The sequence below is a fragment of the Punica granatum genome, chromosome 4 (assembly GCF_007655135.1).
Source record: "Punica granatum isolate Tunisia-2019 chromosome 4, ASM765513v2, whole genome shotgun sequence".
Lineage (NCBI taxonomy): Eukaryota > Viridiplantae > Streptophyta > Magnoliopsida > Myrtales > Lythraceae > Punica > Punica granatum.
In genome coordinates this window covers 5,644,079-5,667,687 of record NC_045130.1, presented here as the reverse complement: position 1 = coordinate 5,667,687, position 23,609 = coordinate 5,644,079, and the positions used below count along the sequence as shown (strand labels likewise).

Sequence of the window (23,609 nt, the reverse complement as noted above, 5' to 3'; positions counted from 1 at the left end):
CATGGGCAGGTCCTCGTTGGGGGTACAAAGGGATTTGAGTGAGAAGAACAAGGGCAAAACGGGAATCCCAGAGGCGTAGTTAAACCTCAAAGCTCCATTGGACGACAGCTTCTCTCCCCCTCTTAAACCCTACGCTCCGACGACGGTTGCGGCTTCTTGCCGGTGTTGCGCTTTTTTTGTTGTCGGATAATTCTCCGAGCAAGATAGGCATGGGGGTGGTGGCCGAGAAGAAGAAGAAGAAGAACAGGAAGGACAGTGAGCTCAAGCCAGTGGCCGAGAAGGAGGAAGCAGAGATTGCAGCAGAAGCTCAATCCGACGAAGACGAGAATCTCAGCGGCGGGACGTCGCCTTCGGATTCAGGCTCTGAAACCGATTCGGATCGTCAGGTGAGCTCAGCTTGCCTCCGTAGTAGATGGCTCTCTGACAGTTGAACCGAATGCTCTGGCTGCATAGGTTCCATTGACGCTTAACAGTAGTAATGAATTGGAAATTGTGATTGTAGGAATTTTCCGAGGATGGCGAATTTGAAGGTAATGAATCGCCTGTTGACTCAGGCGCTGAAGAGAGTGATTCTTCTGAAGATGAGGTAACTCTCCTGGTTCCGTCACATTCTGTTAAAGTTTGGCCTTTGGATCAGAGCGATTTGCATTGTTGCAATTTGGTGTTGTTAATGAGTAACTCTGGCAGGGTGCTGTTAAAACAGGCGGCGATGTTGACGTAAGTGTAAGTGATGATGGCCGGGGTGATGCAGATGAAAATGAAAGCTCTGAACTACCCTGTGGTGGGGAAGAGAGTGATTCTTCGGAAGACGAGGTCCATTTTCCCGACTTTTTTATTATTTGACTTCGGTGATCGTGGAGATAGATGTAATTATGCTGATACAGTGTTTCTTCCTCTTCTCATGACAGGTTGCACCTAGGAATACGATTGGAGATGTTCCTCTCAAATGGTACAAGGACGAGGAGCATATCGGATATGACATTACCGGGAAAAAGCTTAAGAAGAAAGAGAGAGAAGATAAACTAGATGCATTTCTCGCGAGCGCTGATGACTCGAAAAATTGGTCAGTGTCATTTGATGCCATCATTATCCCTCGTCATCGGACCCTGATCATATATCCCAAATCCCAGAATATTCATCTATTACTGTTAACCTGGCAAGAGATCTTTCGATATGTCTGAGACTATTTCTTTCTTTTCAAAGGCATAAGATTTATGACGAATACAATGATGAGGAAGTCGAGTTGACAAAAGAAGAGACCAAGCTTGTCCGTAGGTTGCTCAAAGGGAAAGCTCCACATGCCGATTTTGATCCTTATGCGGTTTGTGCTTATCATCATGCTGAAACCTTCACTAGCTACCTAATAGTTGTGTACCTTGTTTGTTGACATTATTCTCTGTTACACGCAGCCATATGTTGACTGGTTCAAATGGGATGATGCCATACACCCCCTGTCAAATGCACCGGAACCAAAGAGACGATTCATTCCTTCAAAATGGGAGGCTAAAAGGGTCAGTCTCTTAGGACTTTATACTGTGAATCAATAATATTTGTGTTCATTGTGTTTGGTTGACATTAGCTGGTGTACTTGGATGCTATAGTTATCGGCCTTTGGCTACTGTATATTTTTCAATATTGCAAAGAAAGGCAGTTGCTAGCACTCCTTTGTATAGCTTTCCATCTGACACTTGCCAGAGAATTCAGCTCATTTTATGAAATGATTGTTTAGAAAGGTTGAATGATGCTTTTAAATCATATCGGTACTTTTAGAGAGTACAATTATGTCTTCTACCACCACTTCTGTCCTTCTGTCATACGGCTTTTGTTATTCTGCTGAGTTTTTGGGACATACATCTTTGGTAGGTATATATCTGCTACCTGTGTATATATCTGTGCATTAGTCTGTCATTACTCTCGGGAAAATGCTATATTTGATCCCTAACTCCAAACCGTAGTTGAATTCCTCTTCTTTTGCTATTAATGCATGCATGTTTTATTTTTGGAGATAGGTTCCATCATCTTGTGGTCTTTTTGCTTGGCACTGAACCTGCATGACTAATCGCCACTTCATTTTATGGTTTACCTCTTAATATGCAGGTTGCGAAGCTTGTTAGGGCAATTCGTGAGGGGCGAATAAAATTTGACAAGCCAAAAGAAGAACCACGTTATTATCTCCTGTGGGGAGATGATTCCAGCTCAACAGAGAAAGCTGGCCACTTAGCCTACATCCCTCCACCAAAACCAAAGTTGCCAGGTATGTGATTTCTAAATTATAATTTTCTCTCATACTTTGATATGGCAATATTAAGTTTGATATGGGTCTTCTATTTTTTCCCCCTTTCCAGGACATGAAGAATCCTACAATCCTTCTCTAGAATACATTCCAACACAAGAAGAGATTAATTCTTATCAGCTTATGTATGAGGAAGATCGCCCTAAGTTTATTCCTAGAAGGTGAATTGATGTATTCTAACTGCTTAGTTTGCATTTCACCTCTCTTCTCCTCCACGTGTCTAATTATATGCTTTTTTACAGGTATACATCCTTGAGAAGTATCCCAGCATATGAGAGTGCTGTAAAGGACTCTTTTGAACGATGCTTGGATCTGTACTTGTGCCCTAGAGTTCGAAAGAAACGTGTAAGCTATCATTTGATTGGTGGAATTGATTGGGCTTCTTTGATTTAATTTATTATGCTCCGTATAATAATCTTGGTGCTTTATTCAAAATGTTAGTGGTAAAATAAGAAATTTTACTATTATTTCAGCTCAACATTGATCCTGAGTCTTTGAAGCCAAAGTTACCGAGCCGGAAGGATCTTAAACCCTACCCTGTTGCATGTTATCTTGAGTACAGAGGTCACAAAGGCGCTGTCACGTCCATATCAACAGATGCTTCTGGGCAATGGATTGCTTCAGGTATGAAATTCTTTCCCAATTTGCAGTCTCTTATAATAATATAACATGACAAGTATTGGAGCCCAATCTTAGCTCACATTTCTTAATGCACATGAAGGTTCAAGTGATGGAACCGTACGCATTTGGGAGGTTGCCACTGGTAGATGTCTTAGAGTTTGGGAGATTGGTGAATCGGTCCAGCATGTAGCATGGAATCCTCTACCTGAGCTTCATATCTTGGCAATTGTTGTGTAAGCATTAGGCTGGATCGTTATTTGGTTTGATGAATTAAATCTAAGTTGATTAGGAAACATCGCAATAATTGATACAGCTTATGGATTTATCTTGCACATACTGATCTTGTTGGGAAAACCATCATTGATATATTAGTGGGAAAAAGCCAATTTGTTGTTGAGTTATACTGTCTTTTACTTCTCGGTTCCATTAATTTACTTCTGTCTCTTTCACAGGGGAGCAGATTTACTGATTCTAAACACTGGCTTGGGGACCGAAGTGGACCAGAAAAAGGTTAAGGAACTTCTCCATGTTGGTACTGTAACCACTTCAGATGATAAAACCCCTGCAGTAAGCTGGCTTCAAGATGATAGGTATAAGCATGGGGCAATCAGGTTGCAGCATTTCAAGGTACTTGTTTCCACATGTTTTCCTCATTCACCAAAGAGGAAAGATAATGACGCAGTCCAGAAAATCCTAATTATTTGCTTCATTTACTATTGCAGACAGTTTCATCAGTTGAATGGCATCGAAAAGGAGACTATTTATCAACTGTGATGCCAGCTGATATCCTTCACTAGTCTTACTGTTTTGCTTTCCATGTTTTCTTTAAGTGCTTGAGTGCAAAGGAAGGAGTTGAAATTAAATATATAATAGTACAACATGTATTGAGGCATTACTGTTACTGCAAATTCACTTGGTTTGGAAATGCTTATAGGGGCCTTCCACCTAGCTATGGTTTTTGTTACGAAACTAAATTGGACTTTCTTGGATGATCTCTCTCTGACACAGGGAACAAGGATAGTGAACATCAGTTAATTGAGAAAATATGGAAAGGCATGTTTTACTTAGAAATCAACTTGCTGACCAATAATATGATGTGGCCTTTTCATATATTTTCTTGATGGACGTCTTGTGTTATGAATGTCTGCTGCAATGTTCACCAAGTTCTTCTTGACTTTATCTTACGTCAATCAAAAGCGGTTTTGATACACCAACTTTCCAAGAAACTTACTCAGGCGGTCCCATTCAAGTTGCACGGTCTTCCAGTTACTTCAGTTTTCCATCCCACTCGCTCCATTTTCTTCATTGCCACAAAGAAGAATGTCCGAGTGTACGATCTTTTGAAACAAAAACTCATCAAGAAGCTTGAGACTGGACTTCGCGAAGTTTCCTCCATTGCAATCCATCCTGCTGGTTTGTCTCATTTGCTTTTAATTATCTCAACTTTGCATGGTGGATAGGCTTTTAGTATTTTTGTATGGTAAAACTGTTCCCCGATATATCTGAGCTGCTTCTGGTGTGCAGGGGACAATGTCATAGTGGGAAGTAGAGAAGGAAAGCTCTCTTGGTTCGACATGGACCTTTCATCTCAACCATACCGAACTCTGACGTATGAAATTTTCCTTTTGAGCAAGATTTGAATTAGCCAAAAGTTGATTCTTGCTTCGTGACCCTGACTGGTTTTTTGAGAATTATCTTCCTGGAGTTGTGTTCTCGTGTTATATACCTTACTGGCACTACTGGTCCATAACAAAGAATATGGACAAATACATATTGGGAAAGCTGTTCAATTCGTAGAATGATAACTTTTCTATGGCTCCTGTTAATGATATTTATTAAGAATTACTTTCGTCTCCTGAATTGCAAGTGAATTTTCTAACTTTCCTCTTGATTTACAGATGTCATCCAAAAGATATTACCAGTGTGGCGTTCCATCGTTCATACCCGCTCTTTGCTTCCTGCTCAGATGATTGCACGGCCTATGTGTTTCACGGCATGGTCTATTCGGATCTAAACCAGAACCCTCTTATTGTACCCTTGGAAATTCTCCGAGGGCACTCAAGCTCTAGCGGAAGAGGTAAGTTCTCCACACTCGAAATAAATCAACATCAGGTTTATTTGGCCAAAAAAAAAGAAGAGTAAATAACAATCTCCAGTGTGTTCGTTCTCCACCTCAACTTCCTGTGTATTTCAGTTCAAAATGAACAATAATAGTTTAGCCGTGCATGAATGATAATTTACGGATGCAAAGAAATGTGGTAACTCCAAGATAACGTATGTTTGAGAAATTGGGGAATCCACTATCTGATCAGGATTTCGGTTTAATGGAGTTATTGTGGAATATATTTGATTTTTTCCTATTTGCAGGAGTATTGGACTGCAAATTCCATCCCAGGCAACCTTGGCTGTTCACAGCTGGTGCTGATTCCCTTATCAAACTGTATTGTCACTAGAATCATCGGACACGCAGCGGGACCCTCGTTGAAATACTACGAATTGGTAGCTCTGGACCTACAGAGTGATAGCATTTCAGGGCAAAAAATGCCCACGTAAATCCTGGGCGGTTTCGGTGTAAATTTTGGTGAGTCATGTAAGGTACTGAGGAAAGTGTGGCCTCAACCATTAGTTTTCTACGTGGTAGCCCTCGATATCTAGTATTCATCTTTAATTGTCTTGATGTCAAACAAACAAAAAATTTTTGCTGGTGGCGATTATTTATACTGAAGGTTTTCTGTTCCGATTTCCGGTGTACACGTAGTTCAGATTGTATGTTTACTTCTTGATCTGAAACTGAAAAAGGAACCAATCTTAATCAGTTTGTACCTATTAACGTCAACGACCAATCATGGAGGCTGTAACCCACCGATCATCTTGGCTCAACCACGAAGTTCCCTTCTACTGATGTCAAGGGCTCAACCACGAAGTTCTTTTCTACTGATGTCAACAGTACATCACGCATTTTTTTTGCTGAATGTACGGCACGCATTTGTTCATTTGAGGTGAGAACTAAGAAGCATTTAACGCATTTGTTCATTTGAGGTGAGAACTAAGAAGCATTTAACTCCAAGAAGTTTGATCTAGTGGTAAAGAGGAACTTAAGTATCCACTCGATTCCGAGTTCGAAATTCCTTGGAGCCATCGAAACACTTTTAGCGTGATTATCCGTTCCGTGTGCCGTCGGAGGTTCACGGATCCCCAGGGATTAGTTGGGCGAAACCGGAATATCCCGGATTAGCAAAAAAAAGAAAAAAAAACACTAAGAAGCATTTTCTCATATTACGATCAAACATTTGAAAAGCCGAAATTCAATGAGCAGATAAAAGCAGTCATCAAGAGCTTCATATAGGGGGGGATATACAATCTACACAGATAGAGATTTGAGTGTTCATGTCCCACCGGCGTAAGGACATTTTTCCACGTCTATCAAATGGAGAAGAATCAATTTAATATCGTAATGTTCATATAAAACCTGCCAAATCGATTTTAACTCTGTTACTTTTCAAGGCAGGCACGAACAAAACAAAACTTAGTATCTTTACATGGCATCGCAGAGTACTCCTGCCACCAGAACAACAGTGAAGAAACCTAACCTGGGAACTGTATACAAGATACTGCTACTCATCTTGATTTCATAAATAGTATACAGCCAGTAATTCTCTTTTGCAAGTGTAATTCATCAGAAAATTCCGCGCTAAGAATGGAAGTTTTCGACCTTTTCATCAGCCGAGAAGCTGAACAGCTCCAATAGCTGGAATCTTCTCCCGCAACTTCTGTGTCACAGCAACTCGAACAGTCATGACACTGGCAGCAGGCCCTGTTATCCTCACTTTTACGATGGGCTCCTCGATTTCCACTAGTTCAAGAGACCCACCTGCTGCACCGACGAGGTACGGCCTTATCTCCTCAAGGACCTGATGTCATGAGATACAGACATTAGGTAAGAGCTACCTAGGTCAAGGGCAAGGGGATACCGTGAGAGTACCCAAATCCATTAATTGTCTTTCTCTATGATGCAACGAAAACAGCAGCACAGTGAACACAAAATCGAGATGCCACAAAATCAAGACTGGGATGCACCAAAGGAGAATAACTATCACATCTAAATCGGCAAATGCAATTGCTATTGAGGATAGTATGGTGGCAACATCTATTATTAAACATAAAATTCACCTTCTCTATATTTTCCTCATTCAGCTCGAGTCCTGATTCTTCGTCTGCCACAGGCTCCACCGCGACTATTTCGGGAATCTTTTCCATTAATCGACGCTCGATGCCCATCTTCATTGTCATAACTGAACTTGGGCAAGAGCCACAAGCTCCTTGTAGCTTAAGCCTTACAATGTTGCCATCAATCTCATGCAAAGCCACATTACCCCCATCAGCAATGAGATACGGTCGGACTTCATCTAGTACACTCTCAACATTCTCTGCAGTCAGTGGAAGCTCCACTACTGGATCAGGAGTAGCAACAGCTTTCACAACTACAGAATAAAAAACAGGAGGAAAACGATCAGCACACGCTAATAATTAGACAAATGATTTGGCAATAACAGAGCATATATGGAGATGGAATAACCTACAATTTGTACTCTTTAACAACTCAAACCATATGTGTGGAAGAAGATAGGCACAGCACCTTACTTCTTTTTTAGACAGTAGATAACTAACTTGGGAAAGGTATGAGTTCAGGACTCCGACTTTAATCCCAAGGTCCTAGATGTAGCTAACTAATCACTGGGGTCAGTTCCTCTGATGCATCTACTCAAATTCCACCATGATATCAGCTCTTGAATTCTCTCTTTTCATCAGATCGTTGGCTACATAAAAATCCAAAAATCGTAGAGCCTTGAACCATACCACCAAGTGTTTCCCTATGAAAATGGTTTTATCATCAAAAACCATTCTTTTTCTCTGCGTCCATATAGTAGTTTTTACAGCTCCTAATCATTCTACAAGCCGAAAAGACATCAAGAACCGGTTGTTGGGTAGCTAAAGCAACATGTCTATAGCCAAAAAACACTTGGTGCAGGAGAACGCAACAGAATCAATACAGTTCAGATATTTGAAGGCAGTCGACACGGCTTCGATCAAAACATACAGCTTCCTAGAACCTATACACACAACATGACTATTTGCACTATGTATGGATCCACATATACACAAGAATCATACTAACCCTGTCTGCGCCTGGATACGGGTGTCCGAACCGGCACAGACCTGCATGATGCTTGCCGCGCAGGATTACTCCCTTCCCCGAGCGAGACCCGAGTTCCCAATAAGCTGGAGCTCTGCCCACATAACAGAGAGAACTCAAATCGTTAGCGAGAACAGCCGATTCCATTGCTAAGAATCAGAGCATACCCGAGAGGGAGGAGCTGGAACCTTCGTGCTGGTGGTGGAAGCGGAGGAGGCTGGGTCTAGGGCTTGCCGGAGCCAGCAGGATGGCGGGTTCAACACCACGGTCTGCATGTCTCCTCGCAGCACCTGAGCTCCGACGCCGCCGTCTCCCACTCCCTTACTGATTGTTAACCTCGTAGATGCAGAGACTGCTGATCAACAATGGCGTCTCGAAGAATTGTCTGACCAAAGACGACGAATTTCAGCTGCGATTGCCAATTCCAATCTCTCTTCGCCCGCTCAAAATCGCTCCTCTTTCCCGATTTATAGATGAAATTTTTTCTGGGCAGAAAAGCTGCGAGAACAGAACAGAATAAGACAAAGCCGCATCTTGTCGTGTAGAACTTGGGCACCGTAACGAGGAGACGGGAGCGAAATTACCTATCTGCCCTTACCTGGAAGGTCCAAAGAGGCCCACCCGTTTATGTCGGGTCGACCCGCAGGGTAAGACCCGACCGTCCGGGCTTCCTCAGTCCGTCGTCGGCGGCGATTGCTCAGATCACAGGTGAGCGGGAAAGCTCAGCTCAGAGCCGCGGACAATGGCTCCCAAGAAGCGGCAGCAGCAGAAGCAAGCCTCGAAGCCGAAAACGGGCAGCGGCAAGCAGTCATCAGCATCGTCAACCGGTGGCCCGAAGCTCCAGCTATCGGCCGAGAACGAGAGCCGACTCCGCCGCCTCCTGCTGTACAGCTCGGCCTGCCCGTCGGCAGCTCCCTCCCCGGCTGACAACTCCCTGACCGTCGCCCAGAAGGCCAAGCGGCTCAGAACGGTCTACGAGAAGCTCTCCTGTGAAGGCTTCTCCAACGATCAGATTGAACAGGCTCTCTCTGCGCTCAAGGTTAAACCAATGAATGCTTAACAAAGCTGAAATGAACATTCAGAAGCTGCTTAAAGCTATAGAATTCTATGCAAATATTCCTCTGGGTTGTGCGGAATGATCGTTATTGCTGTCATTCTAATCAAAGTTTCAGAATTTTTCATGAATAGTTGTCGCCGAACACATATCTAATCGTGTTCGATATGCTACTGTTTTCCTGGTTCAGGATAGTGCCACTTTTGAGGCTGCTCTAGACTGGTTATGCCTGAATATACCCGGAAATGAGCTTCCTTTGAAGTTCTCTTCAGGGACTTCAAACACGAATAAAGGTGGACTTCATCAAGTTTCTGAATTTACCTTTCCCGCAAATAAATCTGCTAGAAGAAGTGAACGACCAAGAAAGCTGGCTGCAGTGATTACTGATTCTGGGATTTTTTCTATGACAATTCTCTTTCAGGAGGTTCGATCAATGTCCTTGTTTCTGCACGTGAAGATTGGACTCCTTCAGAGGATTCTTCTTCGAAGGTCGATGAAGAACCCCATGAGTTCTCTGTGAGGGTCAAGGGGCAAGGCAGGGATGATGCTCTGAGTTCAGACAAACAGTCGCAAGCAGATTGGATTAGGCGGTATATGGAACAGCAGGAAGAGGTATGTGGTGTGGAAACCATTGCCATTCCCAGTCCATGCTTTACTCTTTGGTTTTACCAGAATGTTCCATGTGTCACAGCATGTTTAATTTATCAAATGGCAAGAGAAAATATAGAGAATGTGGTCCTTATCAATTGATCAATCTCATATTACTATGCACTAAGTGAGATAAGAGATAAGTCTCGATTGAACAAGTGCATTGGGAAAAAATTTTAGTTATTGAGATTTTAGCATTTTCTCCCCTTGTTACCAGGCGTACCTGCATTCTCTGCAGTTTCCCTTTTAAAATGAATTGCTCTGTATATGAAAATAACGTCAGAGATAAAAATAGAATCTCTACATTTGGTAACCTGGTATTCTGCCATATTTTAAAAGAATTTTTTGAAGGAATTCTTTTTGTCGAGGGACTATGATGATAGCATCCTCTTACAGGACGAATCTGAAACTTGGGAAGATTATGCAGTCGATAAGGATTCCCGTGAGAAGGTATTTCTGTTCCCCATTTTCTTCATACAACTTTTTTCCTGTTGAGTCTCTGTAGCACCGGGTTAACTATGTTAAGAGTGGCATTATGACGTCAAGGGAGAGAAGAAATTTGACTTACTTTATTAACAGGATTTGAGATATTTGTCCAAGTCACTGTTATGGATCTGGAATTTTCTTTTTTCCTTACCATTTTATGCAAGAGGCATTAGAATGAATATTTGAGACCACGGACTTTTTTTAGTACATTTATTTATATGGATGTTGTTTTGGGTCTGTTATATCTGTTCAATTTAAGGTTACATTTCTCATATCAGTATTCTACTATATGTACCAATCAAGCAATGGCCAAATTGGATCTTCTGGGCCTCAACATATGTTCTTTAAGAAAGTCTTCAGATTATGATTATTTAGTCAGTATCTTACATAATTTATTACTTATAATAGGTACGTGAACCAAGGTCATATGATGTTGTTGCTAAGGAGTACCATGATGCACGGTATGAAGCTGCTAAGGCTAAGCAAAAGAAAGATAAGAAAGCCCAGGAACTGGCAGGCCTTACTATTCGCAAGCTAAAGCAAGAACTATCCGCCCTAGGTCAAATTTACTGTCTTTGTACTATGTTCTGAACCATGTTTATGTGATAGATTGATGACATTTTTATGTCCTCATCAAATATTATGATCAGGATTATCTGATGACATGTTGGCACTGGAATTTGGTCAAAAACATAATTTTAGGAATGCATCCGAGGACATCTCAAGTGGTTCAGGGGCAGTACCACTTGATGTTGAAGGTTGTAATTCTTCCGATCTGCATGTGGATGATGAAATGAATGACAAAATTGATATGGACCATCAAAGTACGGAGGACTTCAAGCAGCAACCTGGCACCCAGACTGAACCTGCTCGTAAAGAGAATGCATTAGAAAATGACTTGGAAGAGGTAGAACTCGGTGGCTTCTTCACAGAAGATACTTCACAAGAGGAACCTTTTGAAGTGTTGAGACTTCAAAGGAAAGAAAATATGAGACGCAGTGAGAAGAACCTGGACGGTTTCTGGAAGAAGGTATCATATGCTAGGATATGATTTGACTTTTGAGGGGCTCTGTTTTCTCAGAGTGCTACAGGATTCAGTTAGAAGCTGCCCCCTTTTTGAATAGAATACAATATAGATTTTCAAAACAAGAACTAAAAAATCACTGACAAAGAGCCAAGAAAAATCTAGATAAATAAAACAAAGCGTCCTAATATAAACAATCATGATCCAAAACTTAAAAAACTTCAGACCATCCGCCATGGAAGGTGCTCAAGGGGGCATAAAAAAGAGGATATCTTCTTTGACCCTTTATTTTGTATAACGTGGAGGAAAGAAATTGAATAGCTTTAGAGAAGAAATCATTCCATGGAACTAGTTATATAGTTTTGAGGCACACTAAATTTTCTGTAGGTTGAGCTGCCTACTATTTTGAAAATTGTAGCATTTTTTTCCTTTGTGGACCCCCTCCTCCCAAAAATAATGGTCATGTCTTATAGTTGTTAAGTCCTCTTTTTCCTTGCAACTTGCCTGATTTCATCAGAATGTGGAATACCTTTTCTGCTTCGATATATAGCTACATGATGTCAATTTATTGTTGGCAGGGGGATCCGCCAAAGATACCTAAGGCTATTCTGCATCAATTTTGTCAAAGATCAGGATGGGAAGCCCCGAAGTTTGATAAAGTGGCTGGCAGAGATAGAGAGATTTCCTATACAGTCAGTGTAGTGCGTAAGGCCAGTGGAAGAGGCAAAAGCAGAAAAGCTGGAGGATTAATTACTCTTAAGCTTCCAGATAACGAGGAAATTGCTGGGTCGGCTGAGGTGCTTCCTGTTTTGTGATTCCTTGTGCATTGGAGTTACATTGATTCATCTTGTCTCATCCCTATAAATTGTCTTCCGACTCTTTTATATGTGCATTTAGACCTGAAAACAGTATAAGTTGGTGAAATCACCTTTTAAGCCTCTCTTTCATGTTTTCTGGAAGAGGGTTTTATGCTAGGTTTGATGGTTAAGGTGCCTCTTTTGTCTTTCTGATCCTCTATTCCCATCCTCTTCCTTAACTGTAGTTCTTAATGACAGTCTTTTTGTTCTCACCTAACTAAGAACAGAAATTCATGCAATCAGAGAAGTTCCATTTCTTAATGAATATTCATGCAGGTTCTGATTGTAACTTGATTAAAACCTTCTGTGACAGGATGCACAAAATAAAGTCGCTGCATTTGCTCTCTATCAGCTTTTTCCCGATCTTCCTGTTCATCTAGTAATTACAGAGCCCTATGCGTCACTTGTTAGGCGATGGATGGAAGGTTAGCAGCTTCTGATGCCACTGAATGTACATGTTTGATATATTATTTTACTGCCAGATGTTCATTCCACTACATATGGCATTTAAGGTTATTGTGATCTTCACTCTAATAGGCTTAATCAATCTAAGTACAAAGTGGTTAACTTGAGTACATGCCGAGATCATCTTTTGACATTTGAAACCATTGCAGATGAGCAGTCAACTAAAATAGAAGATAGTGAAGAAGATCGAAGGGCTGATTTTGTGAGCTCATTATTGAAATCAACCGCAAAAGATGTTTCTGAGAGGTCGGCTCCTGAAAAGCTTCAGATACCATCTACGGAGGAGCATAATGCTTCAACTGTTGCCGTAGAAGCAGCTGCTGAAAGTACGTTTTCTCTGTAGTCTCAACTATATACAAGTATTCATGTATCTTGATAGGGGGTTTCTTAGCAATGTTCTGTTTTATGTTTTATTATATATCATTGCTCTTTGGCTCCATTTCCTTTATGCATGTGCATATGTTACTGCTCTCTTTTATGCTTCACTCCATTAAGAGGTGCAGAATCGCTATGTGCAAATTAATTAAAGAAAGAAGCTTTCTTGGTTATTATCTTGAATTAGTTTTTGGTTTCGTTGGTGGAGCTTGATGTGCATATAATGTGGCTTCACAGGAATGGATCATTCTAAAGAAGCGGAGAGTTCTTATCTAAGACAGGATCAGGAGAGGCGAAAGAATCTGCAGAAATACAAGGTTAGTTTGTTTCTTAATTGTTCAAGATATTTTGTTGCTGTAAGTTATCCATCTTTGAACTTAAAATTATCAGTAGTGTTCTTTACCGATGAACTGCTATTGTAGCAAATACTTACAGTTTCTTACGATCTGTCTTTTCTATTCGCAATTTATTATGCATTAAAGCAATACTTGAACACCTTGCCTGCCATTCCTGTCATCTTAAAGCAAGAAAACTCGCGCAATTGTTCTAGATTTAAGTCGTTTGACCTGACCTTCTTGCTTCTTGCTTATTCATTCGATATTGCTCAGCATTTAAGCTCTACACGCTATTGATGCCATAGTTTCTGTTCCAACTTTTTCATGACTGAATTCTTGTCTTCTAATAGCTTTTATTACTATCCACAGTGCTTCTTCCATCTTTTCCAATAATTCTGTTACCTTATCCTATTTAGGGTGATTATTACCTTTTTCTTTTTTTAATCTTAAAAACTACTAAACTTCAGGCTATGTTGAAAGTTAGAGCTGCACTTCCAATTGCTGGATTGAAGAATGACATATTACGAGTTCTGAAGGAGCATGATGTTCTTGTCGTATGTGGGGAGACAGGCTCTGGAAAGACAACCCAGGTACTGAGTAAGCCTTGTTTACTTAAAATTATATGTTCTCTCTTGATGTATTTATCCCTTTGCAATTGGATGATGGAGCATTTATTTATCCTCTGGCCATAAAACTCCTGTTTCTAGACTCCATTAGCATATTCTGAATCTTCTGTAGGTGCCGCAATTTATATTGGATGACATGATCGAAACCGGATGCGGTGGTTATTGTAACATCATATGCACACAACCAAGGAGAATAGCTGTGAGTTCAGCATTGTTTTGACTGCTTTCATTTTAATTGTTAACCAGTTCTACAGATGAAATCAATGTGTATGGATTGTTTTCTGCACTTTAATCAAAGTTTATCTAATTACAGCTCATTTCTCTGGTTGACACGCTTTTCACTTGTCACATACAATAATTGTCCTCTTTCTTAACCTAGTTTTGCCAGAGGGCACTGTAGTCTGTTTTTTATTTGCAAAATTTCTGTCCAAATGACTCAATAGACCTTTCTGGACTTTTCTCTGTTAATTAAATCGTACAATGACCTCTGAATAATAATAATAATAATAATAATAATATTTTTGATCCTCCATGCTGAATGAAAGTAAGTGCAGCTATCCTTTATGTGTGTAAGCCCTTCAGAAGGGATACTATCTCCAGGGCACACCGGGAGCCAGACAACATTGCCTTTCTTTGATGCCATTTTCTTGTCACCCTAAGCTATTAGACTAATTTATGTAATCTCTTGTTCGGTGCTTCTTATAGGCTATTTCAGTGGCTGAAAGGGTTTCTGAGGAGCGGTGCGAAAGTTCACCAGGTTCCAGGGGCTCTTTAGTTGGCTATCAAGTTCGTCTTGATAGTGCTAGGTAGGCGTATATTGGTGCATCCGTTTTTTCCCCTGTTTCTTTGGATATAAATGGAAAAACAGTCATGATGTCTCTTCTAGGGGCGATGCATTGTGTGGCACAAATAATAGAGCACGGCATTACTCTTAGATGATATTTTTGGATAAGAAGCTTAGCTAAATCTGTTTGTATTATAAGATAAGACGGTGTCAAGATGATATTTTTGGATATCAGGAAGCTTAGCAAAATCTGCTTGTATTAGAAGATAAGACTGTGTCAGTTACTGTCATTTCAATTCAAATTCTTTACCCTTTTCCCTCCTTTCAACTGTTCATGTATCCTCCTATTGATTTTGAAAATTTACTTGAGGAAGAGGAGCTAATACTATATACATTGTTTAAACAGTGGATCAAAACAGAGTGCTGTATGCCCTGATGGGGACATAAACAACATATCAGGAAATTAGAAAAATTTTCACTTTTGCAATTTTAAACAATGTTGAATAAACTAAAACAAGGTGCTGTACTTTCTCAATTTAGCTAATGAAAAAGTAATAAGGAAAAAAAAGAAGAAGGAAAAGAGTCCTGAAGAAGCTAGGATATGCTGGTTAGATATGTTGTTTGAGCAAGTGAGAATGATCCACCAGCAAGGTCATATCAGCTAGCAGCTTTCAGTAATCAATAGGTACTATGTCAATAAGTTTTAGAGTTATCTCCTTAATTTTTGTTCTTTGGATGTTGTCAGGACTGACAAGACAAAACTCCTATTCTGCACAACGGGTATCCTCCTGAGGAAAATTGCGGTAGTTCCCTTTTGGGACTTTTTACCTTGAAAGGCATTCTCCTCCTCATGTTGCATATAATTCACGACAGATGCGTAATTACTTGCTCAGAGTTTCCAGATAACTCTTTGGAATTTACTAGTTTTCAGAATCTTGGTGGGCGGTGACTCGTGATGCTTAATATATGTAATTGGTATACATATTTGATGTGCATATATGTCATAGATGAAAAATAAATCAGTATATATGTTTTTTGGTTGGAGAAATGATATATATGCATGTGGAAGATGACAAATAGCATCAGGTATTGACTCTCTTGCAAAAGTATAGAAATTATATCTGCAAAGAGCCAATAATATAGTAGGTCATGAAGGATGAAGATGAAGATATGCTGTGTGAGCGAAAAACAGTTCCAGATAGGACATGTTTAAGTAGATATTCCTCTTTGTAACTTGAAGTGTGTAAAAGAAGTCGATAAATAGCGGGCTTTGTCCCACAACATATATAGGAGCTAGAGTGTATGTATAATCTCAATTATACATTGCAATATAAAATGTAATGTTACATCGATTAATCATACTCATGAAATTAATGTCCTTAAACTAACAATAGTTCTTGGATTTCCATGTTATAGGGTGACAACTTGACTGGGATTACACATGTCATTGTCGATGAAGTACATGAGCGCTCATTATTGGTAAGTCCATATGGTTGAGCTTTATTATCGCAACCTCAGTGGCGTATACTAACCTTAGTATGGCAAAGTAAGATATAATGTTTTCTTCTAATGCACTCTTATGTGTTTTATATACATAACTTAATTAAAATGTATAGTTTATTATTTATTCTAGTTTTTTAATGTTTATGACTAGAATACTAAAAAAGAGAATGTCCTTTTTAATTTTTTTTTTTGGCCTCTTTGGTCAGAGTAATTTCTCTCTTGGAAGGAACAGCTGGATGAAGGATGATCTTCGGGGGAAATATTAACCTTCTTGTTTACCTATGACAGGGTGATTTCCTGCTTATTATCTTGAAAAATCTTCTTGAAAAACAATCTGCTGATGGCCCACAGAAGCTGAAAGTCATTCTGATGTATGTCGACATTTTCTGTTTATTTCACCATTAAGATTATTTTCGTTCTTTTTTACCCGAGTTATGTTTTAAACACTTTTGGGTCATTGCTCAGGTCCGCGACAGTTGATTCAAATTTGTTTTCGAGGTACTTCGGCAATTGCCCCGTTATTACTGCACAGGGCCGGACGCATCCTGTGCAAACACACTTTCTGGAGGATATATATGAAAAGCTGAATTATCGTCTTGCTTCAGATTCTCCAGCTGCCATAAGATATGAAACATCCTCCAAGGTATGATAAGTAAAATCATAGTTATCATATCATTTTCTCCCTGCCTTAGCTAATGAACAATCTCTCCTGTTGTTGTTTGATAATTGAAATTTTCATCCTACCCTATTCTTTGTAACACAAGCCCAAGTTATCTGACATAATGAAGTTGCCAAATGCCAGCAACCTGGAACACTGCTTTAACAGCACCATATGTTCTCTCTCTAGCATCACATCCCAGTGATTTTCCACTTAATGCTTCGACGGTTGCTTTATTCATCTTTTGTTAATCAACCACACTTATGGCACCTAAATTTCGTTTTCTTTGACTGAGAGTATCATAGAATGGCATGTATCTTTCCTTAATCGTCATACAAGTGCTTATATACTTCTTACACCACTTCACCTGATCTAGTCTGACTTGCATTACAATTTGATTTCAGAGGGGCCCTGTTGACAACCGTAGAGGGAAGAAGAATCTTGTGTTGTCTGGATGGGGTGATGATTCTCTGTTATCAGAAGACTGTGTGAATCCATATTACGAATCCAGTAGTTATCAACCTTACAGTGAGCAGACCCAACTGAACTTGGTAACTTCCTTATGGATGCAATTTTATATTTTTAACAGGCTATCTGTTTGCACCTGCAAATTTCATATTTCTTTATTTTTTGTTCAGAGAAGATTAAATGAGGATGTCATCGATTGCGATCTTCTTGAAGATTTAGTATGTCTCATTGATGAGACCTGTGATGAGGGTGCGATACTTATTTTTCTGCCGGTAAGTCATTTGAAAACTTTTTATATGGAGAAAGAAATTTTTACTGTCTTCCTTGTATTAGAGTATTCAAAGGTTCATAGGATCACTACTTTTTGCAGGGAGTCTATGAAATCCATATGTTAGTTGACAAGTTAGCTGCTTCCCATCGATTTGGTGGTTCATCTTCTGATTGGATCCTTCCTTTGCATTCATCCATAGCACCCAAGGATCAAAAGAAGGTGTTTCTACGGCCTCCAGGGAATGTCCGCAAGGTTTACCATCAATCTGCTCTCTCTATTTCTGCTGATTACTGACCTGTTCCTTGTTCATGATAATTGTGAGAATATGAATATCTATTCATATTCCATATAAAGAATAATAGCTTCACTTTTTTCCCCTGACTTCTAACTCCTTGCTATTCCTGAGGTCATCAGTATGGAGATTTATCCTCATGTTAGTATCTTATTTTCACAGATCATTGTTGCCACAAATATTGCGGAGACCAGTATCACAATTGATGATGTTGTCTATGTCATAGACTGTGGGAAGCATAAGGAAAATCGTTATGACCCCCGCAAGGTTGATCTTCTTTCTTTTCTATATAGATGATCCTTCTTTCCAAATGCATTTCTTTTTAAAGTTCTCATTTTGAAAACCATGATCGGAAAAGCTTATAAAGTTCTAAAATATGTTTTTACTTCTTTTTCATATCATCAGTTGATAGCAGTTAAATCTTTAAACTAAAAAGTTAAGTTCGCTGGCACATAAAAAATTATGTTCACTTTGTTGGTTACCGAAAAATGTTCAGTTGGGACCTAACTTTGAGAATATTTCCATTATTGCTGGGAAACTTTTTCCATAGGTATCTTCTTTGAACTTTCTAATAGATCTATTGATAAACTTGGGCAGATCTTAATATCTTTTAGAGTCCGAGGATTCCGCTTGAAAATTAGTTGCAATGAGGGAGAGGAAATCCATTTAATTTTTTCTTGCTGGACATCTTCCATAATTAAGGCCAGCGGTGTATTAATGTGGTGACCATTACCACAGCTTTTAGACACATTTTCACCAACCACTTGAAAATGAAAATTCCTGTATAGCTTTTGTACAAAAAATTATCTGTCGTATTTACATTCCTAAACTCTTGCATTCTTGATGTTATGCTATTACCTCATTCTTTACTTTTAGAAACTAACTAGCATGGTAGAAGATTGGATATCTCAAGCAAATGCAAAGCAACGACGAGGAAGAGCTGGACGAGTAAAACCTGGGACATGCTTTTGCTTGTACACTCGCCATAGACATGAAAAACTAATGCGTGCCTTTCAGGTTCTTTTCTAATTCATAATATATTGAATTTTTATATTTTTATTCAAGTCTTAAGTATTGGATTTTATCGATTCTCTATTGTCTCTAAAACCTGTTCTGTGCTGAAGGCTCCGGAGATGCTTCGAATGCCATTGATAGAGTTATGCTTACAAATTAAGCTGCTTTCACTAGGTTATATAAAGCTTTTCTTGCTAAAGGTAACTAGTTCTATTTTGATACCAGGTACCTGCTAATTATTAGTTTCTATTGAATTGTCCTAAAAGTTGTATTTAATCCACTTTCAGGCTCTAGAACCTCCCAAAGAAGAGGCTATGAACTCAGCTATTTCATTGTTATATGAGGTAATAAATTTCTGATGTGTATACTCTCAATGAATATTTGACTAGGAACATCGTGTCATAATTAGGCTGGACAATTTTCTCTCTACTTTCTTGAAAGATGGGAGCTTGCTTCTAATTCCCTTAATTGTAGAACCAGCTGAGTTCTCAGGATTATATTCTTATACATTCTTCTTTCTCCATTCCAGTATAATGTTTGTTGGATAGAATTGAAAATCAACACGTCCCAAAACGGAAACCTTGAGAACTAGACTGCCGTTAATTATGACTTTGGAAAGGATATTGTTAACATAACTATTTACTTGATAGATATTGAAGTTGCAATCATTTTCATATTACTGGTTTTCGAACTTGATGTTCATTCACCCAGGATAATTACTTAGAAATGATTGTTCTGTAGGTTGGTGCCTTGGAAGGGAATGAAGAGTTGACACCTCTTGGATATCACTTGGCAAAACTACCAGTTGATGTGCTGATTGGGAAGGTAGGAATAAAACTTTTATTTTTCCTCACACTGCCCAATTTATTAATATAATATTGTAACGCAAAGAAATCAAGTTTTGGCCCTTCTGTTCTTCGATGTTTTGATTTAACATTTGTTACTTGTTCTTGTTAGATCTTCTAGTTTAAAGATCCACATATTTTACACTTCCCCTATATCCTGAAATGCATGGGCTTACGCTGTTGCAATAAAGTTTATTGGACAACTACTTTATTTTCTGCAAATTGTGCAATGAACTTGAGTATCTGAACATCATAAAATTTTCCTTGAAAATACAGATGATGTTGTATGGAGCAATCTTTGGCTGCTTATCACCGGTTCTTTCTATATCAGCCTTTCTGAGCTATAAATCACCATTTTTGTACCCGAAAGACGAGGTTTGTTTTATTCTGTCTTATTGCTCTTCCTTTCATATGTGAAAAATAATAGAACTTTTCCATGACCATTACATTTCCTAAATTCCAGAAACACAATGTCGAAAGAGCAAAATTGGCACTGCTGACTGATAGATCAGATGGTCCAAGTAATCTGAGTGAAGGTGAGAAACAATCAGATCACATATTGATGATGGTGGCATACAAGAAATGGGAGAAAATTCTCAGGGAGGTGAGTCAACACCCTCTTTACTTAGGTGCACAGATTTATCTTCTGAGAAATATCGATACAATTTTATGGCGACACTCTTCTTCATTCATGATATTTCACTTTGTATTTATCTTGTAGCTTCTACCGTGGTAACATGCATTAGTGGTCCTGATGCATTACACGGTTTTCCATCATCTAAGTCAATTTATTTACATAAACACCACCACCATGAGAAATGTTGAGCTATAGATGCATATAGTGTTCACTCTTTCGTCTATCATGTTCGATCACAAATTTTAATAGGCATGATACACATTACCAAGAGAAATTTGGGTCCTCTTACAGAAAGGAGGCAAGGCTGCTCAACAGTTTTGCAGTTCATACTTCTTGAGCAGTCCAGTGATGTTCATGATAAGGTGAGCTTTTCTTATACCTTTTCCTTCTTCTAACCTTTAAAAGCAGATTGGTGAAAGATACTAAGTTTCCAGCTCGTTCCAATTGATCTGATTGAGGGCTGATGTTACAGAGACATGAGAGTGCAGTTCGGAACATTGCTAGCAGACATCGGGCTTATCAATCTTCCGAAGAACCAGGTGTTTTTCCTATTCCTGAGGAAGATCTTGAATTTGTTCAGAAGTCCCTTCTTTTAGTAGCATTTTCATCATTAGGCTGGACATTTGCATTCGATTGTTTTCCTGAAGTTCTAATGGTCTGATGGTTTTATTCCTCAGATCGGGATTAAACAGAAGGATAATCTTGACATCTGGCTTTCTGATAAGTCTCAGCCGTTCAATATGCACTCTCATCATTCTTCAGTTGTAAAGGTAAGACCAATAAAGACATTATGCCTGTGCCTGTGGTTGCAAATTTTTGTCTAAGTTATCATTAAAATAAATAAACAATGAACTGGATTAGATCTTCAATCTCATTAATATAGAAACTAATTTATGAGATTTCCCTGGCAGGCAATCATTTGTGCAGGTCTATATCCCAATGTAGCTGCCACTGAGCAGGGCATTGCTGGGCCCGCTCTTAACAACCTTAAGCAGCCTTCTAGCGCTTTAAGAAAGGTTCCAGCTTGGTACGACGGAAGGAGAGAAGTTTATATGCACAATTCGTCGATCAACAGTGACTTGAAATCACCTCAATACCCATTCCTCGTCTTCCTCGAAAAGGTGTGTGGAATAGTTAATAGATTTTATGACTTTCACATCAGCTAACTTGATCTCTGGGTTCACCATCTAAGACTTCAGTCTCATAGGCTGCTTCTGAATCGGATTTGCATTTTGTGGAGTCAGTAGTGTTAAGACAATGGATAATACTACTGCTTCCTTTTCAAATTCAGTTTTATGTATGTACAAACTGTCCTCCATACCTAAGCGGAATAACTGTTCTTTAATACCTTTCCAGGTGGAGACCAACAGAGTTTTTCTACGAGACACCACCATTGTCTCTCCTTACTCAATATTGCTGTTTGGCGGATCCATTGATGTTCAGCATAAGGTAACTCCTCTTGTAAAAAAATTTCTCCAAAATTTGAGGGGCGTCCCTTACCTTTTAAAGCCTACTTTTCCCCTGCTATCATCATCAGTTAATCACTAGTGACGGGATCCATCATCTTTTCAGACAGGACTAGTGATCATAGACGGATGGCTGAAATTGACAGCACCAGCACAAACTGCTGTTTTGTTCAAGGAACTCAGATCAACTCTTCTTTCCGTTCTGGAGGTGCTCATCAGAAATCCCGAGGTAGCTCTCCTTTTCCTTTTCACCCCATTCTTGAGCTCGTCTCTATAATCTGCTCGCAGAATGTTCAAGTCTTCATATGAAATGAATTGTTCAGAACCTCGGCTGTTGAAATGGCGATAGGACCAACGGTATCAAAAATGGGATGCACATTTCAATATCAGAGTTCCGATGCATGAATCTCATTTTCTTCTTTTGCAGAGCACATCTACCAGTAATGAGGTCATCGGGTCTATTATCCATTTGTTATTGCAAGAAGAAAAGCCTGTATACTGAAACTGATCCAATTCAGGTATCCCAGCCTATCTTAGCTTCAATTTATCGCATCGAATCTAGCAGAACAAGTCATCTTCGTGGTTTTACGATAGTGACCATTGGACCCGAAGGCAGAGTCTTTACTCTTCCATATTCATTATATTGCCATTCAATTCCTGCTGGTTATTTGTCATCTATTTCCTTTTCTTGCCTTGTGATACTTTCCGATCTTTCCACACAGGACCTTTCATTCAGAGTCTCTGTCGAAGCCCAAAACCGCTCATCAGGAAAGAAGAAAAGATGATACCGATTACGATGACGAGGACTGATATGAAAAGATAGCTTCAGTTGTGATGATTATATAGATATTAAAAGCAATTTGAAACATCGGACTGGCTATTCTCTGGGCATTCGATGGTGACCGAGTCTTTCTAGGACATTAGCATTTGGCCAAGAACCGCTTCAGAAATTAAAATCGAAAGATCATTGTTTTTTCTTCTTTGAATATCGAGAATACAATCTGATGATATGACATCGCAGCTGCTCGAATCCGGGCAATTAAAATCCTCGAGGTGGCATGTCAGGAACAATCTCATTCTCATCTCATCCCGTCTTCACTGCTTGATTTATCAATATTTTCTTCTAGTAAGCATCTCCTTTGCGTGTGGCTGAAATTATGGAATTAGGAAATTATATAGTTTTATTATTTTAAGAAATAATTAAATTGTGCAAATTGACATCACCGAGGATACGTCTCAACCGACTATACAAATTTTTAGTTTTCGATAATATCTTGGTGTGTCTATCGCTCAATCGTTTGCCGGAACTTGACTACGAGGTATTCCTGAGATGCCAGAACTCCCACGTTGCCAGTAAAATCCGTTTACATGAACTCGACAGCTTCACAGGTTGTCGTAAATTGAGTCTTAAGGTTTTTTGTGGATACAAAGGTTTGGTTGACTAAGTGAGGAGGCAAACTCTGATTAGAATTCGTTTTTAAGATTTAATATTATCGGGGAAAATAATATATGTCTTATCCTTAAAATTCCGACAGTGATTGATTTTCTCTGCTCTTTCCTATCAGCAACGATAAATTAATTTATTTTTGGTCCTTTCCGTTTCAATGAATTTGGCTTCAATTTGGTGTATACCGTGCAATGATCAATCTCTCCACTGTTTCTCAGAAACTTTCATTGCAAGTTTCTTCTACTA

The 23,609-nt window shown here is 39.3% G+C and overlaps 3 protein-coding genes across 6 annotated transcripts; 2 read left to right on the top strand and 1 right to left on the bottom strand.

Moving 5' to 3' along the window:
• Positions 1 to 78: 78 nt before the first annotated feature.
• Positions 79 to 5,665, top strand: LOC116205355 (ribosome biogenesis protein BOP1 homolog). Its single transcript, XM_031537934.1, has 17 exons — positions 79 to 386; positions 503 to 586; positions 688 to 813; positions 909 to 1,063; positions 1,204 to 1,321; positions 1,410 to 1,511; positions 2,098 to 2,254; positions 2,346 to 2,454; positions 2,536 to 2,638; positions 2,767 to 2,917; positions 3,015 to 3,147; positions 3,367 to 3,541; positions 3,637 to 3,697; positions 4,100 to 4,327; positions 4,439 to 4,523; positions 4,813 to 4,991; positions 5,282 to 5,665. Exons 1-17 carry the CDS (start codon positions 210 to 212, stop codon positions 5,365 to 5,367), a joined length of 2,229 nt encoding a protein of 742 aa, XP_031393794.1. The 5' UTR covers positions 79 to 209; the 3' UTR covers positions 5,368 to 5,665.
• A 667-nt stretch (positions 5,666 to 6,332) lies between these two features.
• Positions 6,333 to 8,606, bottom strand: LOC116203381 (nifU-like protein 2, chloroplastic). Of its 4 annotated transcripts, none has more exons than XM_031535076.1 (4): positions 8,276 to 8,606; positions 8,091 to 8,202; positions 7,085 to 7,395; positions 6,333 to 6,825 (listed from the first exon to the last, which is right to left on the bottom strand). In XM_031535076.1, exons 1-4 carry the CDS (start codon positions 8,381 to 8,383, stop codon positions 6,634 to 6,636), a joined length of 723 nt encoding a protein of 240 aa, XP_031390936.1. In that variant the 5' UTR covers positions 8,384 to 8,606; the 3' UTR covers positions 6,333 to 6,633. The 4 variants fall into 4 exon arrangements, with proteins under 4 accessions (XP_031390936.1, XP_031390937.1, XP_031390938.1 ...); XM_031535077.1 differs by having other exon boundaries at positions 7,085 to 7,386; XM_031535078.1 differs by having other exon boundaries at positions 8,297 to 8,606.
• A 123-nt stretch (positions 8,607 to 8,729) lies between these two features.
• LOC116203380 (DExH-box ATP-dependent RNA helicase DExH7, chloroplastic) lies at positions 8,730 to 22,965 on the top strand. The gene is made up of 35 exons (XM_031535075.1): positions 8,730 to 9,147; positions 9,353 to 9,455; positions 9,584 to 9,774; positions 10,207 to 10,260; positions 10,705 to 10,855; positions 10,947 to 11,326; positions 11,899 to 12,117; positions 12,491 to 12,602; positions 12,792 to 12,968; positions 13,255 to 13,334; positions 13,820 to 13,942; positions 14,091 to 14,177; positions 14,684 to 14,784; positions 15,508 to 15,565; positions 16,179 to 16,241; positions 16,554 to 16,636; positions 16,731 to 16,908; positions 17,328 to 17,474; positions 17,562 to 17,663; positions 17,762 to 17,914; positions 18,117 to 18,221; positions 18,831 to 18,971; positions 19,079 to 19,168; positions 19,256 to 19,312; positions 19,710 to 19,793; positions 20,090 to 20,188; positions 20,277 to 20,417; positions 20,742 to 20,812; positions 20,923 to 20,989; positions 21,128 to 21,220; positions 21,362 to 21,571; positions 21,807 to 21,899; positions 22,023 to 22,145; positions 22,344 to 22,434; positions 22,639 to 22,965. The coding sequence occupies exons 1-34, from the start codon at positions 8,851 to 8,853 to the stop codon at positions 22,416 to 22,418; spliced, it is 4,308 nt and encodes a 1,435-aa protein (XP_031390935.1). The 5' UTR covers positions 8,730 to 8,850; the 3' UTR covers positions 22,419 to 22,434; positions 22,639 to 22,965.
• Positions 22,966 to 23,609: the final 644 nt, after the last annotated feature.

What these genes read in the sequence shown, in the direction of transcription:
- LOC116205355 (XM_031537934.1), top strand. Translation starts at nt 210, where the DNA reads ATGGGGGTGGTGGCCGAGAAGAAGAAGAAGAAGAACAGGAAGGACAGT. An exon ending in ACCAAAACCAAAGTTGCCAG is followed by an intron (nt 2,255 to 2,345) that starts GTATGTGATTTC and finishes CCCCCTTTCCAG; the next exon opens with GACATGAAGAATCCTACAAT. An exon ending in CAACCATACCGAACTCTGAC is followed by an intron (nt 4,524 to 4,812) that starts GTATGAAATTTT and finishes CTTGATTTACAG; the next exon opens with ATGTCATCCAAAAGATATTA.
- LOC116203381 (XM_031535076.1), bottom strand. Translation starts at nt 8,383, where the DNA reads ATGCAGACCGTGGTGTTGAACCCGCCATCCTGCTGGCTCCGGCAAGCC. An exon ending in TTCCAGCTCCTCCCTCTCGG is followed by an intron (nt 8,203 to 8,275) that starts GTATGCTCTGAT and finishes TTATGTGGGCAG; the next exon opens with AGCTCCAGCTTATTGGGAAC. An exon ending in ATGAGGAAAATATAGAGAAG is followed by an intron (nt 6,826 to 7,084) that starts GTGAATTTTATG and finishes TCATGACATCAG; the next exon opens with GTCCTTGAGGAGATAAGGCC.
- LOC116203380 (XM_031535075.1), top strand. Translation starts at nt 8,851, where the DNA reads ATGGCTCCCAAGAAGCGGCAGCAGCAGAAGCAAGCCTCGAAGCCGAAA. An exon ending in TGGACGGTTTCTGGAAGAAG is followed by an intron (nt 11,327 to 11,898) that starts GTATCATATGCT and finishes TATTGTTGGCAG; the next exon opens with GGGGATCCGCCAAAGATACC. An exon ending in AGCAGACCCAACTGAACTTG is followed by an intron (nt 17,475 to 17,561) that starts GTAACTTCCTTA and finishes TTTTTTGTTCAG; the next exon opens with AGAAGATTAAATGAGGATGT.